At 39.0% G+C, this 20,568-nt stretch overlaps 1 protein-coding gene across 2 annotated transcripts in view; it reads right to left on the bottom strand.

The window, feature by feature from the left end:
- LOC112139941 (protein NLRC3) overlaps nt 1-18,408 on the bottom strand; it is a 37,548-nt gene extending 19,140 nt beyond the window's left edge. Inside the window, exons 1-10 of one of the 2 annotated variants that reach the window (XM_024262811.2) lie at nt 18,307-18,408; nt 17,057-17,184; nt 15,561-15,674; nt 13,917-14,027; nt 13,571-13,684; nt 8,827-10,872; nt 8,220-8,264; nt 6,656-6,829; nt 5,201-5,374; nt 4,151-5,083 (exon numbers count right to left, since the gene is read on the bottom strand). In XM_024262811.2, coding sequence (XP_024118579.1) covers nt 5,074-5,083; nt 5,201-5,374; nt 6,656-6,829; nt 8,220-8,264; nt 8,827-10,872; nt 13,571-13,684; nt 13,917-14,027; nt 15,561-15,674; nt 17,057-17,178 — 2,910 coding nt within the window. In that variant the 5' untranslated portion in view covers nt 17,179-17,184; nt 18,307-18,408 and the 3' untranslated portion in view covers nt 4,151-5,073. Of the gene's footprint in view, nt 1-4,150; nt 5,084-5,200; nt 5,375-6,655; nt 6,830-8,219; nt 8,265-8,826; nt 10,873-13,570; nt 13,685-13,916; nt 14,028-15,560; nt 15,675-17,056; nt 17,185-18,306 lie in introns of those variants that run through there. The other variant, XM_024262810.2, reaches the window with a different exon arrangement.
- Between the last annotated feature and the right edge of the window lie 2,160 nt (nt 18,409-20,568).

Raw genomic sequence — 20,568 nt, 5'->3', positions numbered from 1 at the left:
TGCTACATCACTGCTTAGGAACAAGTTTAAGGCCACGTAACGGTTCTTCTGACCTCAGTTTCAAATTGACCAGGTCATTTTAACATTCGAGGACCTGAAGAGTTTGAAGATGAACACCTAAAGTCTTTTATCAAAAAGCCATGAACTATAGAAGTTGGTGAACAAAATATTAAGCATTTGGTAGCTTTGAGTTCTCTGTAGCTTTTCTTGTGTTAGTTGTGGCAATGTTTGACTCTGACTTTCAAACATTATAGTTTGGGAATTTGTGATTGTGTAAGGTATCTTCAGTTTAAAAAAATATAGGGGATTTCCTGGTGTTATAAAAGAACAATTAATTACATTGTTGACACCTTGCTCAACCTGTTTGTACCAGAGATTTTCTAGTCAAAGCAAAAGCATTGGACTTCGTCTCCAGGCAACGGAAGCAAAAATGTTCCACTGTTTAACATACATTCCATATGCTGCTGAATGAACCACCTGCAGATCAGTTTACAGCAAGAAATGTCTCTTATTTTGTGTCCAAAGATCCAGTTTCAGTCAGTCTAGACTGTCTGAGCGAGGCGATTACCTCTGAAAAAAAAAAACAGCTTTGAAAAGAACAACATTGAAATCCAGCTGAAGCCGCTTTGAGCTTTTAAGTGCATTATACTGTTCAATTCTCACTACAAAGAACCTCAAAGCAGTGTTTTGATCTGTTCACAGTAATCCTCTAAAAACCTCTCAACAGCAGCCCGTCCCATACTCACAAAAACGACAATCACAATCTGACGTCACAGAGTGAGACCGACCCTTTCAGGAAGGGTCTGCTCTGACAGCGCCACCCCCAGACTAACATAATACTCAATTTCTCCACAGAGCTAGCAGTGATCAGCAAAAAACTCTCGTTGGATGCAGAATACCTTATATCTTCCAGTTGTGTCCTGTCTTCAATAAATTCCAGATGCTGGGCTCCTTTAAGACACCCCCAGTCTGGAACAGCTGTATTTATGTTATGTTGTGTGGATTGACTGTAAAAATACTAGACTTCTTGAGCCATGAGGTCCCCCATAGGAAATGCATTACCTCCACTCCTCGTGAAAGTAGGCCGCCGCTTTCACCGTCAATTCCTGAAACGGCTATCGCCATTTTGCAAACGTCTGCAACCCATCTTCAGCGATTGGTCTGAGTCATAGCTGAGTCATGGAATCTACAGGAAGTACTGTCGCCAATCAGGAGTGAGTTTATTGCAACCGTCTGCCTCTTTCCACGCCTCTACCACGAGACCGCGGATGTAAACAGCTTTTACTTTAATAACGCCGGACAATTGTACAAGTCATTGTTGCAGCCTTTGAGGGAGAACCATTCCAACATGCTCCTCTTGTTGTTTCAAACTGCTGCATCGGTACATTCCATTGAGGAAAACAACAGTAGGACAATGATTGGTACATTGTTGAATTGTAAAGTAGGTGTTAAAAGGTCTTCACGGACCCATTGATGAAGTCTGCTCCCATTGGCTACCCGTCATCTGTCAATCAAACCCCCCAGACGGTCGACGTCAGACCCACAAACGCTTATTGAGCCATCTGATTGGTCAATTTATAACTCTAGTAACTGGTGATAATGGAAAAAAATCTTTAAAAAAAATTAGGATTAGAAAAAAGAAGTTAATCAGAAAGCAGCAGAGGAAGAATGATTATTCTGAGATATAAAATGACTGAGAAATAACTGTCTGTTTCTCAATGTAAGTCAATGGGACTTTGGCCTTTTTGGAACCCAGTGGTACTTCCTATATGGAACACGGAAGTAGGGGGGCTTGCTCTGTCCAGTTATTTTATATACAGTCTCTGATTGTGTGTAGCGATGGCTGGGAATACTCAGGGTAAATATATGGCATGTGCATCCATCTTTGAAGAAGTTTGAATGTTTATTTTTGTGGGAGAAATACAGACACGTTACAGACTCTGGGACGACGTCATGGAGTGGACTGCAGACACACACGGCGGCAGGCGGAGCTTAAGGAATTGAGTCGTTTTACTTCCGGGTAGGAATAAACTCACAAAAATAACTTTTTTAGTGTTCCAAAGGTAATATTTTATTATATATAGAGAGATATAGTTCACTCTGAACGGCTGAAGAAAATCATGGAATGGCCCCTTTAAAAAGAAAAGATAATTTCGGTTCCTTGAGAAAGTGCTTTGTTAGTAAGCCTGTCAGTCTTTTCTGAGTCAATGGAACATGGTATGTTCCACTATTTGGTTCCAAATAATGTTTCCCCTCTAGATAGATTAGACGTTCATAAGAATTTTTTTGGTTAATATTTCTACAATTTAATGTTAGTATCACAAAGAAGCTTGGTTTTATATTGTTGTTGTTGTTTTTTTTTTCACTGACAGTTAAATGTCAAGTCAACATTCTTGGTAGAAGCCAAAAGCTCCCAGGCCTGTTTTTTCTGACATTTTTTTGGCTTATTTTTGAAGAGCACTGAGTTGAATGGTGTCAAAGCCTGTCCGAACAGTAGTTAGCTTAAAACTAGCAAGAAATCTGTCAAATACCTACAGTCACACTTTGTGTATGTGGATTTTACAGATTAATAGAAACATATAAACACACTGAGTTAAACAAGACTGCTTTACGGGATGAATCCAGATGATGATGATGACAATTCCAGAACTTCACACAAAGAGTCTAATCAAAGTTACAATCCTCATAAAACTGAAAGCATAAAGAGCTGCAGCTTGATTTACTGCAGAGACCTTCTTACTTTGTGAATGACGGTTTAGTTTCAGCAGTGAAGTTCAGATTGTTGACTTTGGACAGATCACTCTTCATGGACACACAGCTGGAGGTTGAAGACCGTCCTCTGGGAGTGAGCTGATGACCTCTGAAAAACATATACAAGTTTTAGATTTTCTTCTTAATTTTTTTTAATCATTCTGGTTGTATTAAGAGCTCATGACAACTAAAGCTTGAATAATTATATTTTCATAAACCTGCTATTAATGTCTTATGTTTAACAGATAAAAAAATAGCACACAGAAGTTTTTAACAACATCCTCAGTGGCCTTGTCTAAAAATGTTCTTTAAAATCAGAGTGATCACTGATGGTTAAGAAGCAACTCAATGCCTGCTTTACATGAACAATATCTTTTACAAAGCAAAAATAAGTCTGTTAAAGTATCGACAACTCCAAAAAGTGCTGTTTTTCTTGTTGTTAAAATGTTGTTGTTGCCTTTGGCTTATTGAATTTCAAGCATTCCAGTTTTACTTCCTTATAATGAATACGTTATTGTTCACTCAGAGAAACACAGAGACATTGCTGGGGATTTCCTGGTGTTCTAAAACAAAGCTTTCATTGGCAGAAGTGAACTTACTATCAGGAAAAGATAGGTAATCGCCTGAGGCCCCCAAACCTCTGGGGCCCAAGCTTAACACCTAATTAAATGTCTAAAATAAATTTTATGCCCATCATTACTTAACTCTGTCTTTAATTTAAAAAAAACCCAAATGACTGAAATGGCATAAGAATGTTCATGTTTTATTCCCCCTGTCTCTCTGCAGCAATGGAATATTCCAATCAACAGCAAGTCAATTTCCCAGATTCCCGGCCAGTTGAGCAGTTTTGAGCTTAACTTTGTGTGCAAAAATTGCTTTGGGTGGGTGGACATATTCGGGATCGATTTGGTGTTTTTCAGTTTATTAAAATACATTTCAACCAGAAGATATGTTGTCAGGGCTGCAGGTGAAGCAGTGCCTCACCTGCAGCCCTGACATAGCTTGCTAATAATAAAATAAATGTGTCCACTAACCTGTTCCATAAATGCATTGTATAAGTTTGATCCCAATTATTTCATTTTCATCCTACAAATCACTAAAGATTATTACTTTTGCTGAAGATAGGCCCATTTATTTTTTACCAGGGGCACCCAAACTGCTAAGTATGTCCCTGTTCATTGGAAGAAAAATGGTCACAGCTGCAAGAAACCAAAGTCCAACACAAATAAAACGTGTTGACGCCCCCGGGGCCGAATAATGTCTGCTACCGATCCGTACTCATCAAAAACACATCTCATCAGGATTTGTAAAACATTTATTAAAGACCATTGACATATTGCTCAGAATAAAGTTTTTTTTTATTCAGCATCACTCTGTCTCTCTGCCTTGAAACCAGGACTGTGTGCTTCCTCCATCAAATAAGTGTGAGAGGGCCTCCTCTTCCACAAGAGGAGGGTCGCTCCGGTTGATAATTACCCTCCGTGATTTTCTTCTTCAGCATATCAGGATTTTTTTCTGCCACTTCTGAGTCAGCTGATGCAAAATATCAATGCTGGGGAATATGGGGCACATTCATTACATATAAAAACATAAGCTTTACTGTAAAAGAAAATTAAAAAAGAATGCAACACCACATGTTTTTAATTCACATTTTTCAGCATGTTTCAGCTTTGACTATTTTTAGTACATCTGTTTCATTATTTTTAATTGCAATCTCCATGCTTCATTTAGATCTCCTAACATGTTCAACACAAGTTTACCAGATTCAAATAACTGATTAAAAAGTCAGTTAACAGCTCAGGTTTTAACAGGCTGCTGCACAAAACCCTGATTACATCATCACAGAACTGCTGGAGAAACTGATCAAGATGATAATACATCTCATTTTAACACAGAAGAAGATAGACAAATAAACCAAACACTTAAAACCACTCAATGGAATAAAATCACAGGAAAATGTAAACAAATAAAAAAAGAAATTAACAGTTTGTAGATTTCAGTTTGACAGACTAATGAGATATCATCTCATCTGTGAGGAATTAAACCCAACCTAACATTTTTTTTACCATTTTCACCATTTTAATCACAAAATAGTATTGCTAAATTCACAAAATACATGTTTAAAGGTGAACAAAAGCAACTTTCCACAGTGTGAAGCCAAAACATAAGAACCGCATTTAAAAGAATGGAGCTGATGTGAGAGTTCACACTGAAGCTTTGAAAGTCATCTTCTCCTCTGACTCCTCCATCACTCCCCTCTCCTCCTGTAGCATGGTCCAGAACTTCTGCAGACAAACTGCTGCTGCTTCATCTGATGGACCATCAGACCCACCTGTACATAAAACAAGGCAGAACATGAATGAAACTTTCCTCATCTTCATCAGTAAAGCAGAAGAAAGGACATCAGTTTTAATAAAAATATCTGGATTGAGTCTAACCATCTACTGACCTCAGAGTCTCCAGTTTGCTGTCTGAACTCTGTAACAGATCAATGAGCTGCTGAATGTCTGACTCCTGTAGATTATTCTCTCTCAGATCCAGTTCTGTCAGGTGGGACGGGTTGGACTTCAAAGCTGAGGCTAAAACTTCACAGTGGACCTTTGACAGACAGCAGTTCTTCAATCTGAATGCAGAATGTTAAACATATATTTAAATAATTAAAAAATACTGTTTGTAACAACCTTAATAGCAATAATAAACTGATTGTGGCCACATTATAATTATGGATAATAAATCATTCAATTATCATTTTTTTACTGTAAAGAGGGGTTGAATACATTGAAAACTAAAGTAGGGTAAAGCTGACACTTAGCTTCCTCTAAGATTGGGCTGCAGAATCCTGTGCTTCATTTAGTTTTGGAACATTTAATTTTTCACCAAAGATATTTATAACATTATTAACTGTAAAAATGGAAGATAAAATGAAAATGTTCAGGCTATTTAACAAAAAAAAAAAAAAAGAAAGAAAAAGCTGAGCCTTCATTCTTCCTCGGCCAAAACTATCCTCGCTGATCTTAACTATTTTAAGTTTCAAACACCATTTTGTTAGATATGAATATTATTATATGGAGCAATTCCATCATAAAAATAGGATCATTTAAATAGACTGAATTCACTACACTTACACATATTGTAAAAACACACTCTGTGCATGCAAGTCTCCTCCCACAGCAGTAACAGCTGAAACAAGCCTCAAAGCACAATTGACATCTCACTAAACTCTTTCTTTTTTATCGATGTCCAATTTTTCTGGAAAAATTCATTTTAAGAAATGCTTGCGCAATAAATCTGCAAATAAATCAACTTCTCCGCCTACTTTTATTGTTAACCGCAAAACAGCGAGTAATTCAAACAAAAACAAGTGCAGATACTGCCCACACGGCCTGAAGGACAGAAGAAGTTCATTTTTGATAGCATGAGCTTTGACCATCCGATCAGAGGCAATTATGTCATCATCTGCCTTTATGAAGCTACAAAGACTCAATTCTGATTGGTTGAATCAACATAAACATGTTTAATCCATAAATGGCTATGGTTTAATCAGCTTTTTTTTTTTTTTGGAAAGGCACAACAAATACTGGAAATGAGGACGGAAGCACTGACTGGATGAGCGTAAGGCAGACACTCATGAACCTAACAACAAGTGAGGGGCTAAAATCTGATTGGTTAAAAAACTTTCATGTGAAAAAAGAACAGTAGCAGCGCAGCCAGGCGTAGGGCTGTGAGAGAAGCTAAGAGAAGAGTTTGAATAATCTAAAATATATTTTGGACAAATGTGTATCAACAAAAAAAATATTTCTCTGTGATTTAGATACTGCTTTTCAGATAATTTCAGGCCTTCACTGAATGCTTAGCAGGCCCTGACGGTAAACCACTGCAAACATTATATTTTTATAGCTCTGACCTCAGTATTTCCAGTTTGCAGTTTGGACTCTCCAGTCCTTCACACAGGAACTTCATCGCTAAAGTATGCAGGTTGCTCCCACTCAGATCCAGCTCTGTCAGATGGGAGGGGTTGGAGTTCAGAGCGGAGGCCATGATATTCCAATAAAGGTCAGATGGTTCAGGAATGTGAGGGCTTTCATGACAAACAGAAAAACAAAATAATTAGCTTCTTCTCCATTAAATTAAATATATATGAGCTTGTTTGTGATGTCACTACAAAGGTGTTCAAAAACTGGGTGGAGTTTGCCTTTCTCAAAGAACAGATGGCATGTGTGTATTAAGGAGTAGGTCTATAGAAAAGTCATTTTTTTAAAAAGCAAATTTGCGATTTATTAAAGAAAATACAAAAATGTGTTATTTTGCATGAGGACCTCATCATAAAAAGTAGCATTGCTTTCTGTCAGCACATTATACAGATTGAAGATTAGTCAAACCTACTTTCTTAAATTGACTGTACTTTTAATAGGTTCTTCATAGAATTCTTTGAATTATTTTGTTCAATCTTCACTAGCATCCTCTAGGCCAGCTCATGCAAGATTGTATTCAATTTAAATTATGTAGATGGCACTCAGATGTGCATCTAACTCACTGCAGGTGACTATAGACTAGTAGACTCACTCTGGACCTGCAACAAACAAAGCTCTAAATAATACAGGACGTCTTTCTGCAGTTAAAATAAAAATTTGAGATGTCTTTTGGCCAGGACAAAAAAAAAGTGTGAACAGTTGCCTTCAGTCTCTATAAAAGTGCCACCAGCTGCCATACTAGCAGACAACACACGTGCTATGCAGCAAAAACATATCAACCATCATTCCAGTCCAAAGTGTGGGAGCACTTAAAATTTAGCAAAGACATATGATCTAATGTTCCAACAATGGTCCTTTGGATTTTTGTGATGTGGAAAAACAACAGTGGGCTGAACTTTATCAAACTAAAATGTGAATGGATTTGACATTCATTCTTGTTTACTTGTTTGCTTGTACACATATATAAATGACCCTTGACTATCTTGAATAAATACACAGAATCTGGAAAACTTCACCTGCACTGTTCATTACCAGGTATTTATCTCTGGGTCACACAGGTGGAAGTTTTGTCTAAAGATGTCCTGGATGAATTTTAGGTCAGTGAATTTAATCAAATAAGATTGTTCAAAATGAACCAATAAGAATCATATTGGAAACCAAAAATGATGATATGAATCGAATTGTTGTTAAACTGAGTCGTTACACCCCTCAGGAGTAGTTTTGGACTTTGACATGTACTATGTCAGTCAAATTAAATCTAAAACATAATCAGAATTTTACCATCTTAAACACTGCCAGGATTGAGGAAAAAAAAGGTAAGCCAGATGTAGAGACACCTATTCAATTTTCTCTTTTTTATCATCATCTGGTTTGACCACAATAACGAGGTGGCAGCTACAGAAACAGGACATGCTAAAGAGTAAACGATCAGATTAGACAGAATAAACAACAAGCGAGTGCTGCTGGTTGTTTTGTTTGATTAGCTTTGTTCCTTACTGCAAGCAGTGCTTTGATTTTCCCGCTAGGGATCTTGAGTTGAACCTGAAACAAATCAAGAAAAGAAAAGATGACTTCTATTGATAATACAACAATGAGGAAAACACAACATGAAATGAAATCCTTGCTGGGGGCTGTGTCGCAGAGGTAGGGTGGTCGACCTTTGATTGAAAGATTGCAGGTTTGATTCTGGCCATGCCGGCCCATGTGTTGAAGTGTCAATGGGGAAGACACTGAATCCCAAATTGCCCCTGGTGGATAGTTGGTGCCAGTATTCAGCAACAGAGCCACTACCAGTGTGTGAATGGGTGAATGTGTCTGTGACTGTATAGCACTTTGGCCCTTCAAGTAAGGTAGAAAAGTGCTATACAAGTATACGCTGTTTAGCATTGTTGTTCTGTTATCCTCTTTAGACAGACATGCAATAATAAAAATACTTTTGCTATTAACAATAGAACAAGAAACTGTGAGACGTTTTTAGAATCAGGCAATGATCCTAAATAAGTGTACATGAATTCCCCAATTACATAATTGACTGATGTACAAACAATGATTGATACACTTTCTGAATCATTGAATTAAAGAAAAAAATCAAGTCTTGACTCACCAAAATTTTCTGCAGTTCCTCACCAACGGGATAAGCCTCATACGACCCGCTGGTGTTGTGGTGTATTTGTTTAGGTCAACCTTGTCCAGAACCTCCTCTGACATCTGGAGCATGTAGGCCAGAGCAGAGCAGTGGATCTCTGAGAGGTTCTTGTCTGATTTGTTCTCTGATTTCAGGAACTCTTGGACCTCCTGAAGAACTGAGAGATCCTTCATCTCCATCAGACAGTGGAAGATGTTGATACTTTGGTCAGGAGACATTTTGCATGCTTTTCCTTTTTTAAGATTGTTGATGATTGTCTGGACTGTATCGGGACTAGTCTTTGTGTGACCCAGCAGTTTTCCTAAGATTTTTTGGTGGGAGTCTATAGTGAGACCATGAAGGAAGCGAAGAAACACATCCAGTTGACCAGTTTGATTCAGATGGGACTTTAAATAGACTTTGTAAAAAAGATAATCCAAAGGACAGTTGTAAATTTTTTCGTCCAGGAAGTTTTCCAGCACCTCCATCTTGTTGTTGTTGTAACAGTGCATCATGTAAACTGCAGCCAGAAACTCCTGAACGCTCAGATGAACAAAGCAGTAAACTGCTTTCTGGAAGATCTCACACTCTCTTCTGAAGATCTCAGTACAAACTCCAGAGTACAAAGAGGCCTCTGTGACATCCAGACCACACTGCTCCAGGTCTTCTTGGTAGAACATGATGTTTCCTTTCTCCAGATGTTCAAAGGCCAGCCTCCCCAGCTTCAGGAGAACGTCCATGTCAGCCTCTGTCAGCTCCTGTGGATTCTCTTCATGCTCCTGTTGGTATTTGTTCTTCTTTCTCTTTGTCTGGACTATCAGGAAGTGTGAGTACAAGTCAGTCATAGTGGTGGGAAGGTCTCCTATCTTTTCTGTGGCCATCATGTGCTCCAGAACCACAGCAGTGATCCAGCAGAAGACTGGAACTCTACACATGATGAAGAGACTCTTGGAGGCCTTGATGTGGGAGAAGACTCTGCTGGACAGATCTTCATCACTGAATCTCCTCCTGAAGTACTCCTCCTTCTGGGAGTCAGTGAAGCCTCGTACTTCTGTTACCCTGGAGACACATGAAGGAGGGATCTGATTGGTTGCTGCAGGTCTGGAAGTGATCCAGATTAGAGCTGAGGGAAGCAGATGTCCCTGGATGAGGTTTGTCAGAAGAACATTGATTGATGACTTCTGAGTGACATCAGACACCACCTGACTGTTGTTGAAGTCCAGAGAAAGTCTGCTTTCATCCAGACCATCAAAGATGAAGAGAAGTTTACAGACAGACAGCTGCTCTGCTGTGATCTTCTGGAAGGTTGGATAGAAAACTTGGATGAGAGTGAGAAGACTGTGCTGCTCATCTCTGATCAAGTTCATCTCCCTGAATGAAAGAGGAATCACTGCACTGATGTCTTGGTTCTCCAAGCCCTCGGCCCAGTCCAGAGTGAACTTCTGCACCAAGAAGGTTTTTCCAACTCCAGCAACACCACTGGTCAGAACCACTCTGATGGGTCCATGTTGGTCAGTTAGGACCTTGAAGATGTCATGACACCTGACAGGAACATCATGGGGGGAGTTGATTATGCAGGCTGTCTCAAGCTGCCTCACTTCATGTTGGCTATGAACCTCTTCTCTCAGTCTTGCTGTGATGTAGAGCTCAGTGTAGATCTTTTTGAGGGGAGTTTCTCTTCCTGTGTCATCAGTTCCCTCAGATGCATTTTCATGCCTCCTCTTCACACTGATCTGATGTTCATCTAAAAGCTCCTGCAGACCAACATCTGCTAAAAAATGTTCAGTTTTACTTTGAGCAGTTCTGTTCTGACTGATGGTCTGTAGTCCTTCTCTGCGTCCTGATTTCTCTCCACACTGTGGACAGGAGCAGAGTCCTGATGGATCAGACTGGTCCCAGTATGAGGTGATGCACTGCCTGCAGTACCAGTGTCCACAGATGGTAGATACTGGATTCCTCAGAACCTCCTGACACAAAGAACAGCAGGACAGCAGCTCCTCATCACAAACATCAGTCCTCCTTTTTCTGTTGAGGTCAAGGAGTACATAGGTAATATTAATATTGAAGACAATTAATTAAAAAAACAATACAATATTTTCTTCTGATGATATTCATAAAGCAAGTCATCTTTGTTACTTTACATATTTGTCAATTTACTCAATTAAGTACAAATCCCTTTCAAAAAATTCTAACTTTATGGGAAATGTATGAATTTCCATACTTCTATTAAAAAATATGAATATAGAAGTCAGTATGTACTTGATTTCAAGTATTAATTTGTTTATTTTTATATACATTGGGGCTATAACTAAAATACTCCAATGAAAACAGAACTTTAAAAAATTGAGAAAGAGAAATCTACACAAGTAGTGAGGCAAATTGCTGGAACAATCTTTCACTTGGTGATACAAGCACCAATTTGGGCACATATGTGCATCAGAACCTACTTTTTCCAAAAAGTACATTATCCATCTTCAAAGATAAAATGGTGGCCAATTTTCAACATGGCCAACTCTTGCATACCTATCTCCACAGTATTTGGTCTAAATTTTTATAAGGTAATGCTATTCTGATGATCTAAACAAAACATATGGTTTTGGTTACAATGAATTAAATACAGCATTAAAAATGTACATAATAAAATGCAATAATTTGATGCAAAAAAGCACTGTCATGGCTAAGTTGCCAATCAACGTGTTGTCATATCTGTACGAGGTCACACCACACATGATGTAGTATAGAATCTAGCTTTCTTATGTGCATGCTAATTGCTTCTTTTCATCTATACAGTTGCAGCTGCAGAGTTGTGTGCATCTCAGACCTTTGTGGTAGCATTTTTATGGTCCCCGACATTCATCAGTGCAGCGGCACTTTGTCAACTGCTTATGTGGCTGAGCAATATGTGGGATCAAAGAACTTCCCAGACTTAATCACTCTTTTGCGACTCCACTCACACGCCCCAAATACCCACATTTTCAGCAAGGTAGAAGCTGCCATTTAGAAAACATGTGGCTATTTTGAAATTCAGGACACACCACTGGGATGCTACATAAAAATCAATTAATACTAATGTAGAAAATTATTTTTTAAATTGTGTAGGTTGTCAGTAAGTCATTAATAGCATTTTCCAGGATTGAGAAGTCAGCCATTTTGAAAAATGGCAGCTATCTTGGATTTTTTTGCTGGATAATGTGATTTTCTTCTAACATTTGTCTTGAATGCGATTTATGCCAGTTTTGGTGCTTGTATCACCAAGTGAAAGATTCTTATGAAAAATTTAGTTTATCCGCCTCACTAAAGTTTTGCAGGGCACAGATTATTTAAACTGAGTTTCACCAACTTAGTTCCAGAGATATCATTTCATAGGTTCAGTTTGGTTTAATTGTCTCAGTTTGGTTCAATATGGGGAAGACTTAAGATGTAACCACCCAGTAGACCATCGTTGATCCCCTCTATAGCCTGGGTAAGCCACAAAAGTCCATAGATAAGGAGGCGGCGGTTCACAGAGTGCTGGGTCCAAGTAGATCAACGGAAAGTGTAATGAAAGGACAAAATGTGACAAGAGAAGATGTACCAGCAAAAGAGACGACTGTGAGCTTCAGGAAATGATCAATAGGAAAAGATTCAAGAACCTGCAGTCCTCCAGAAAATGTGGAATGAGGTGGAGAAACAGCTTCAAAAACCACCACATTTAGCCTCCTTCGAGAGACAGGTAACAACTGTTGGATTGCTTGGGTCAAGACCAATAGAGGAAAGGTCTCAACTGGAGAAGAAGGACTAGACTGTTGGTCAGTGGTCCAAGGATCTGTTTTCTGATGAAAGTAAAGCATGGCTTTCATTTGGAATCAAGGTCCAATGGTTTGGAGGAAGACTGGTGAGGGGCATAACCCAAGCAGCACAATTTTTACAATGCTAATGATCTGAACATTTTTGTTAGAACTTCTGCTTTGCGAATCCATTTAACACTGTATGATATTAACAATCTCATTATTTCATGAATACTTTTTTACAATATGTGAACTGTATCAGATTATTATAAATATATTTAAATTAAATAATACATTTTAAATGTATTTCTGAACAAATGTGTATACATTTGTAAACTTAAAATTGAACTGAATTGAAGAATTGAAAGAATTGGAAAAAAATCGTAAAAAAATCGGAATCAAATTGATTCAAGCTCTTGTGAATCGAATCTGCAAATTATAACCGATACCCAACCCTATTTAAGACAGTGGTGAGATGTGCTGCAATGATGATAATATTTATTATATTGAAGTTGAAGCGCCTTAAAAGAAACCAAAGATTCTTGTACAAAACAAAAAGAAAACATGACTTAAAGAAAGATTTTGACTCATTACAAAAACTCCTGAAAACTTCTGTTGAAGCAGTGGAAGAATGAAACCCTGCCCCCTGACTTGGGCTGGCTAAAACAGAGGGAACTGAGTGTTGGATGGAAGATCTTGTATACCAGGGGGTTTCAAACTCCAGTTCTATTGCTGGCTTTCCAGAAACACTGTCTTATCTACTGCCGATCAGGTGTGTTTATCCAATTAAAGCTTCTATGGCAAGTTGGTAGGAAAACGTGCAAGATACCGGCCCCTCAAGGGCTTGAATTTGACGCCCCTGTTGTATACAATTGTTTTTTAAAATGAACAACTAACTACTCATTTAGGATTGCTATCAGGCTTATCCCAGATCAGTAAAATATAAACTGTCTCACCTCTGTTGTTCATTTTCAGAACTGAAGAATGGGTTGTTGTCTCTGGACTGGTCACTTCTCATGGACACACAGCTGGACGCTGAAGACTGAACTCTCTGTTTGAGCTGTTGACCTCTGTAAATAAGGAAATAACACCAGACAACGATAGGAGACATTTTAAAAGTTTAAATTATAAAGAATATTCACTTTAAACACAACACTAGCCAAAACTGAAATTTGGTCTTTTGTTAATAATGTATTTCCTGTCCTAGAATCAAAGAATTGATGTTAACCTGTTCACATTTGGGAAAACCCCTCTGTTGTTTACTTGTCTCATCTCAGGTCAGTAAAATAGAAAGTGTCTCACTTTGGTTCATCTTCAGCACCAAAGAATGGGTTGTTGTCTCTGGACTGGTCACTCCTCATGGACACACAGCTGGACGCTGAAGACTGAACTCTCTGTTTGAGCTCCTGACCTCTGTAAATATAGAAACAATACCAGCAAAATGGAGGAGACATTATTTTAGTTTAAACAATAAATAAACACATCAAACACAGGAAAAGGCCAAAATGTACATTCAAGTCCCACTTTGACGGTAACAATTCTACACGGAATTACTCCCTGAGCAACACCCATGACACGCACATTAAAGTCACGACTGAATTTTGTTCATTCATGTCAACAGCCATGTTTTATTGCAATTACAATTGAGAATTGGATACAAAAGATGACAAACACAATTTAGTATATCATATATTGATCTATACTCGAGAGAAGATAAATCAGGACATGTTGTAGTCTTTAATCCTATTATTGGCACATTTTTAGTTATGACTGGTTATGTTATGTTTTGTCACCCTGGAGTTATAGTAAATGGTAAATATTCATCTTTAAAGCTACCGGCTGTTTTATGAAAATTCCATTGTCTAACCCAATATTATGGAAATAAATAACAAATAAATAAAAGTAGGCTCACAATTAACCCACTTTAGCTGTTAAAACCTGACATTAAAGAAGATTTTGAAAACCATAATTAATTATTAAAGTAACGACTAATCAGAAATTATACAGTATGTCTCATTAGCATCTTATAGTGGCAATCCATGAATTGTTAGTACAATAAAACCTTAGAGTTACCCCTATTGTTACGTACAGCTGTCAGCTGATTCTTTGTTTCTTTTTTTATAAATTAACAAAAGAGCATGAATTTTATATACCTGTGTTACAATGTAGGTTATGGAATGTCACGGTTTGACTAACTTATAAAAGATTTTAAATCAAGTAGATTAGGCCGCCAGCCCTGCTTCCCCATTCGTCCACATCATTTGGGAGAAACTCTTTTTCTTCAGCCACCTTTCCAGCACCTTCTTAACCAACCGGAGCGCGGGCAGCTGCAGGGGGGGGGGGGCAATTCCCTGGCCTCAGGCCGTTTCTTGAACATAGTTTCCACAGAGCAGCTGGAGCTTATTACAAATTCCCCCGTGAGTTGTGGGTGGGACTGTTGGTGCACTGCAACCCCACCCCCACTTCCTTTCAACGATCTGTTTACACTTTCTCCCGCTAGCTTACAGCCCCTCACAACTCCAACTTAACATTACTGGTGCAGCAAAAATAGAGAACAACTTCAGAGCTATCCAGCCATAGAATTTTGATCCATATTTTGGCTCAGACGAGGAAAACAAAGACGTTCATGGATGTATTTGTCTGGAAATTGATGCATCAGAATGGAAGGCATCCACATAAGCTACAGGCTTTTTCAAATGGAATTTTTTCATCTGCTCCGAATTCAAAACGATTTGAATTAAGGCAATGTTAAAATTAATTTACTTTATATACCTCCTCCATCATCAGAAAAATGTTACAACAACATGTAAAAAACACCATTTTCATTGGAGTGGGTCTTTAAACATTTTTAAATGATGAATTTATTCTATAAGAAACAACTGATGTGCACTAACATCTCCCATTTGGGAACAACCCATTATTGTTTGTTCATTCTAAGTCTCTCACTTTTGCTGTTCATTTTCAGAACTGAAGAATGGGTTGTTGTCTCTGGACTGGTTACTCCTCATGGACACATCGCTGGACGCGGAAGATTGGATTCTCTTTGTGAGCTGCTGACCTCTGTAAATACAGAAATAAAAATCATAGAAAAATAGACATTGTTGGTATCAAACTATGAAAAATGAACAATTCAAAAGATGTATTAGGCAATAACTTACATTTTAATTGCTTTAAAATATGTCTGTTCTAGGAGCAACCTAGAATGAACCTATTGATGTGCACCTGTGCTCTACTCACAATAAGTTAGGGACATTATTATGTATGTTAGTTCTTTTTTATTTGGTTTAATTTTTATAAAATGCACAAATGTTTCCTTTGATATCACTAATGATGAATGAGACAAAACACCAGTTTCATTAATAACATTAATTACCTCTTAAATTCCCCTTTAAATTAAGACAATAATAAAAATACCCCCAAATTACAAACATTGACCATGACAATAACGGATATTTTCCCATTTGCTGCAATGACAGGTTGACAGAGACGTCTCCTTCTCCTTTCAAGATTCAGACTGAGGCGTCTACAAGAACCAGTTTAATTTGGGGGTGACTGTGACACCTATCCTGACTGTTGCTCCTCCTCCACCAAAGCCAACCCTGTGGATCATGTTGACCTTGACGTTTTGCCCCCTTCACCCTTTCTTTGCTCACTTCTTTGCAAAGTGACCCGACACTCATCAGTGAACAGGACGGTAGACCATCGGTGCATTGTCCAGATCACATGTTCTTGTACTGTAAACATTCACAGATGTGTCTTGGTGTCAGTGGAGTCTACTGGAACAGTCGTCTGTCATTTCAGTCTGTAAACCCTACCCTCACTTCTGGTAAATGGTCTGCAGCTGTGTAGCATTTTCTAAACCATGTCTGAGGTCAGAGGCCTTAAGTTTCTGGTCATGGTTGTGGTCTGTCACTGTCACAAACTCTGACAGTAGTGCTGTGTCTTGATGTTAGTCTGCTGATGACACTTTGAGACTCATCAAGTTCTCTTGCAACACCTGACTGTCCTCCACTAACCTGAAGGTGCTTTGGCCAGGTGGTGCTCCTCGTCTGTTTAGCAACGTTCTGTCTTTATGGTTGTTTGAATGATCATTTTAAATGACTCGCTGTCAAAATCAGCTTTCTCAACCCTCAAAATATTAACATTGATGCCACATTGAAAAGCTTTTCCTTTTTGAATTTTTGGCTTTGGCCTCAATAAGAAAGAGACATTGAAACACAGTGAGACCATTATGAGGAAAACATAAAATGAAGTTGTCTTTCAATCCAATACAATTATCTCCTTAACCCATGACATCTGTTAAATGAAACAAATACAACACCCACTGAGTTTTCCATAATACCCCAAAGTTGTAGTAAGTAGATGAGTACACATTTTGGAAAATCCCAAAGTTCATTTAACCGTATTCTTGTCTCAAATCAGTAAAATAGAAACTGTCTCACCTTTGTTGTTCATTTTCATTACTGAAGAATGGATTGTTATCTCTGGACTGGTCACTCCTCATGCTCACACAGCTGGACGCTGAAGACTCCACTTTTGTCTGCTGTTCTCCAGTGGAATCCATCTTCACCTGTCAGATTTGAACCAGCAACTTTGACTTTGAGTTCAGAACACAAGAATCACGATAAACACGTTTGTTTATGATAAGATGAACAGAATTGAGCATCTTTACACTAACAGTATATCCACAGCAGTTATTTCAAACAGCTGGAGTTCAGTGGGAGGGGAATTAGTCATGGTTTGGAAAGCCCCTGTCTCTCTGTCTCCCTCTTCTGGTCATTTCTACCAGTAGAATCATCTGGCTTCTTTCTGTCCTGTTTGGTCTCCACAGGTGAGCAAGTTTTCTGGTGAAGACTTTTGACACATCTGTAACCCATCTGCACTCACCGTGGCTGTATTTGGGGATGTTTGTCAGCACTTACCTGCCCGTTCATCAGCTAACATGTAGTGATGGTGATCCCACTTATGGTGGAAGACTTGCTCTGCCTTTTATCTAATATTTATCTGAGTTGTCTATGTTGTTGTATAACCTGACCAAAATCCTTGGATTCCCTTAATCCTATAAATAAAACTGACTACTATTAACACCAGTTCTTACTGTTAACAGCTTTCCCTTCAAGAGCAAATTCCTTCTCCTTTTGCAATGACAGATCAGACTACTGAGACTTTTTTTTACTCTTGACCGTTTCTAAAATCACTCAAAACCATTTATCTTATTTTATTCACGTATTATTTCACTGTGAAAAAGTTTATTTCTTTTTGTTGCTTCTGCTATCTTCAAAACTAGCTGAACCTGTTTGACCACAATCGTCCAATCAGAGCTGAGATGCCAGCCTGTGGCCCCGCCACCAGAGAGTCAGAAGTGAAGACAGGTATGGACAGAGTTGATCAGGTGTTCAGGAGCCGCTCATAACAGCCATATGCTCATAGAAACATAATACAGTGTAGACGTGCACGCTCACACGCACACCTCCAGTGCTGTGAAATCTTCCTCCTCCATGACAGTTCTCCTCACAGCTGCTGTTTGGCGTCTCGGTTTGATGAATTTAGTTTGTGATCTGGTTGATGTCACAGCTGTGAGGAGAAGACGTCGGAGTCTTCCTGCTCACTCTCTCAGATTTCCAGAGAAACATTTCTGCCCTTCAGTCAGTCAAACTCCACAGAGATGCTGAGGACACCTGCAGATTCTCACCTGTTCAACTCACTGCTGCTCCACCGTCACACACTTTCAGGATTCATGGACTGAAGAAACTTCTGGAAGAAGAAGCAGCAGCAGCTTGTTGTTCCTCTCTAGTCCTCAGTCAGTCTGATCACATCCTCATACCTGCAGAGACGGATATACATCACAACCTCGACTGAACCAGTCGGACAGGCTGAGCTCAGTTAACAATGAACATCATTATTCAACAAAACAGAAACCGTCACTTTGAATGTTAGTGATCCGATCAAAACTAATAGAGCATGAAAATAGGTAAATTATAAAGAAAAAATAAGAATAAAATTGCATCTTTGAGTATTTCTGTATTCAAATTGTGATGGATCAGGAGCAGAATAAAGCCTGCAGTAAAAAAAAAAGTTCTGGCTGATAATGCAGCAACTGAAATGGGCGGGGCCAAAGTGTCCCTGCTCCACTCCATTCTGATGCCTACAACTTACAGGCAAACAGATCCATGAACGTCTTTTTTTTCCTTGTCTGTGCTGGAATCTGGATCAAAACAGCATGGCTGGACAGCTCCAATATTGCTCGCCGTCTTTAACATCAATAATGTTAGAGTGGGGGGTGTGAGGAACTGCAAGTTAGTTGGAGAGAGTGTAAACAGAGGGATGATGGGGAAGTCGGGGTGACTTATTCCGCGGCAACGGTCCCGCCCACCACTCAGAGGTGAATTTCTAATGAACTCCTGCTGCTCAGCCGAAAATATTTCCAAGAAAATGACACATGGTTTTCATTTTTGGCTAAAAACAGCATAATCAGAATTACAAGACTTCCGGGAATGCTAGATTAAACAAAATATTAATTTAGAAAAGTGAAGAAGTAGGATGGAACAGGTAGAGCAAAGCTTTAGGTGTAATGTGTGTGACCAAAGAGTTTCAACAAGACTGAAAGGAAAGGTGTAGAAGACTGGTAAGAGAAGCCATGTTGGACAGAGGAACAGTTCACGGTACATGTTTTACTGTTTAGACATTTTTAAGCTTTATGGATTGAATAAACGTCTAAAAGAAGCAGCAGCAGCTTGTTGTTCCTCTGCAGTCCTCAGAGTCTCAGTCAGTCTGATTACATCCTCATACCTTAAGAGACTAAAATACATCAGAGCCTCATCTGAACCAGTCGGACCTGCAGCAACCTGGGAACTTTGAACATCTCATAACTGAAGCAACACAAACTGTCATTTGGGATATTACAAACAAGGGCATTTGAATCTGCTGAAAAACAGACCACAAACAAAACCCAAAGTGAACCTTTGTTAACTCTTATAAGCTATCATGTATTAGTGTAGTTTGTTCATTTTGTATATAAAAAAAAACTCAGAGAGTTCTATATACACCATTTTTCATGAGAAGGACTTAAAGATCTAAAATTCATTCCAGATACACAATATTACCATTTCTCTCAAACATTGTTCACAAATCTGTCTAAATGTGTGATAGTGAGCACTTCTGCTTTGCTGAGGTAATCCATCCCACCTCACAGGTGTGCCACATCAACATGCTGATCTGACATCATGATTAGTGCACAGGTTTCTCCATCATAAGTTGTCTCCAAAGGCGTTTCAGAGAATATGGCAGTATATCCAACCGGCCTCACAACCGCAGACCACGTGCAACCACACCAGCCCAGGACCACCACATCCAGCAGGTTCACCTCCAAGATGGTCTGAGACCAGCCACTCAGACAGCTGCTGAAACAATTGGTTTACATAAGCAAAAATGTCTGCACAAACTTTCAGAAACCGTCTCAGGGAGGCTCAACTGCATGCTCGTTGTCCTCATTGCGGTCTTAACCTGAGTCTAGATCGTCGTGGTAACAGACTTGAGTGGGCAAACACTCACATTGCTCACATTCGATGGCGTCTGGCACGTTGGAGAGGTGTTCTCCTAACGCAGGGGTCGGCAACCCAAAGTGTTGAAAGAGCCACTTTGGACCAATACAATAAATAAGAAATGTGTCTGGAGCCGCATAAATTGAAACGCAAGTAACACATGCAGGATGTGTCGAACGAACGATTATTTAAACGATTATTTAAACGATTATTTCTCCTGCGGCGTGTCCTCGTGTCATATAAGCTTCCATTTTGGCCTCATGACAAATTGGTGAGACATTACAGCGTCTTACTAATTGACAAAAGCTGAATAGCCTCATAATGGACATTTGGGCTTTTATTTTGACATCCCTCAATAACACAACGAGAGGGGGTCCTGATCAGTCTCTCCCTCATTCTCACTCCAGGTGCAG

This window comes from Oryzias melastigma, linkage group LG18 (assembly GCF_002922805.2).
Source record: "Oryzias melastigma strain HK-1 linkage group LG18, ASM292280v2, whole genome shotgun sequence".
Lineage (NCBI taxonomy): Eukaryota > Metazoa > Chordata > Actinopteri > Beloniformes > Adrianichthyidae > Oryzias > Oryzias melastigma.
The sequence above is the reverse complement of the archived record's forward strand: the minus strand, read 5'-3'. Positions and strand labels throughout refer to the sequence as shown.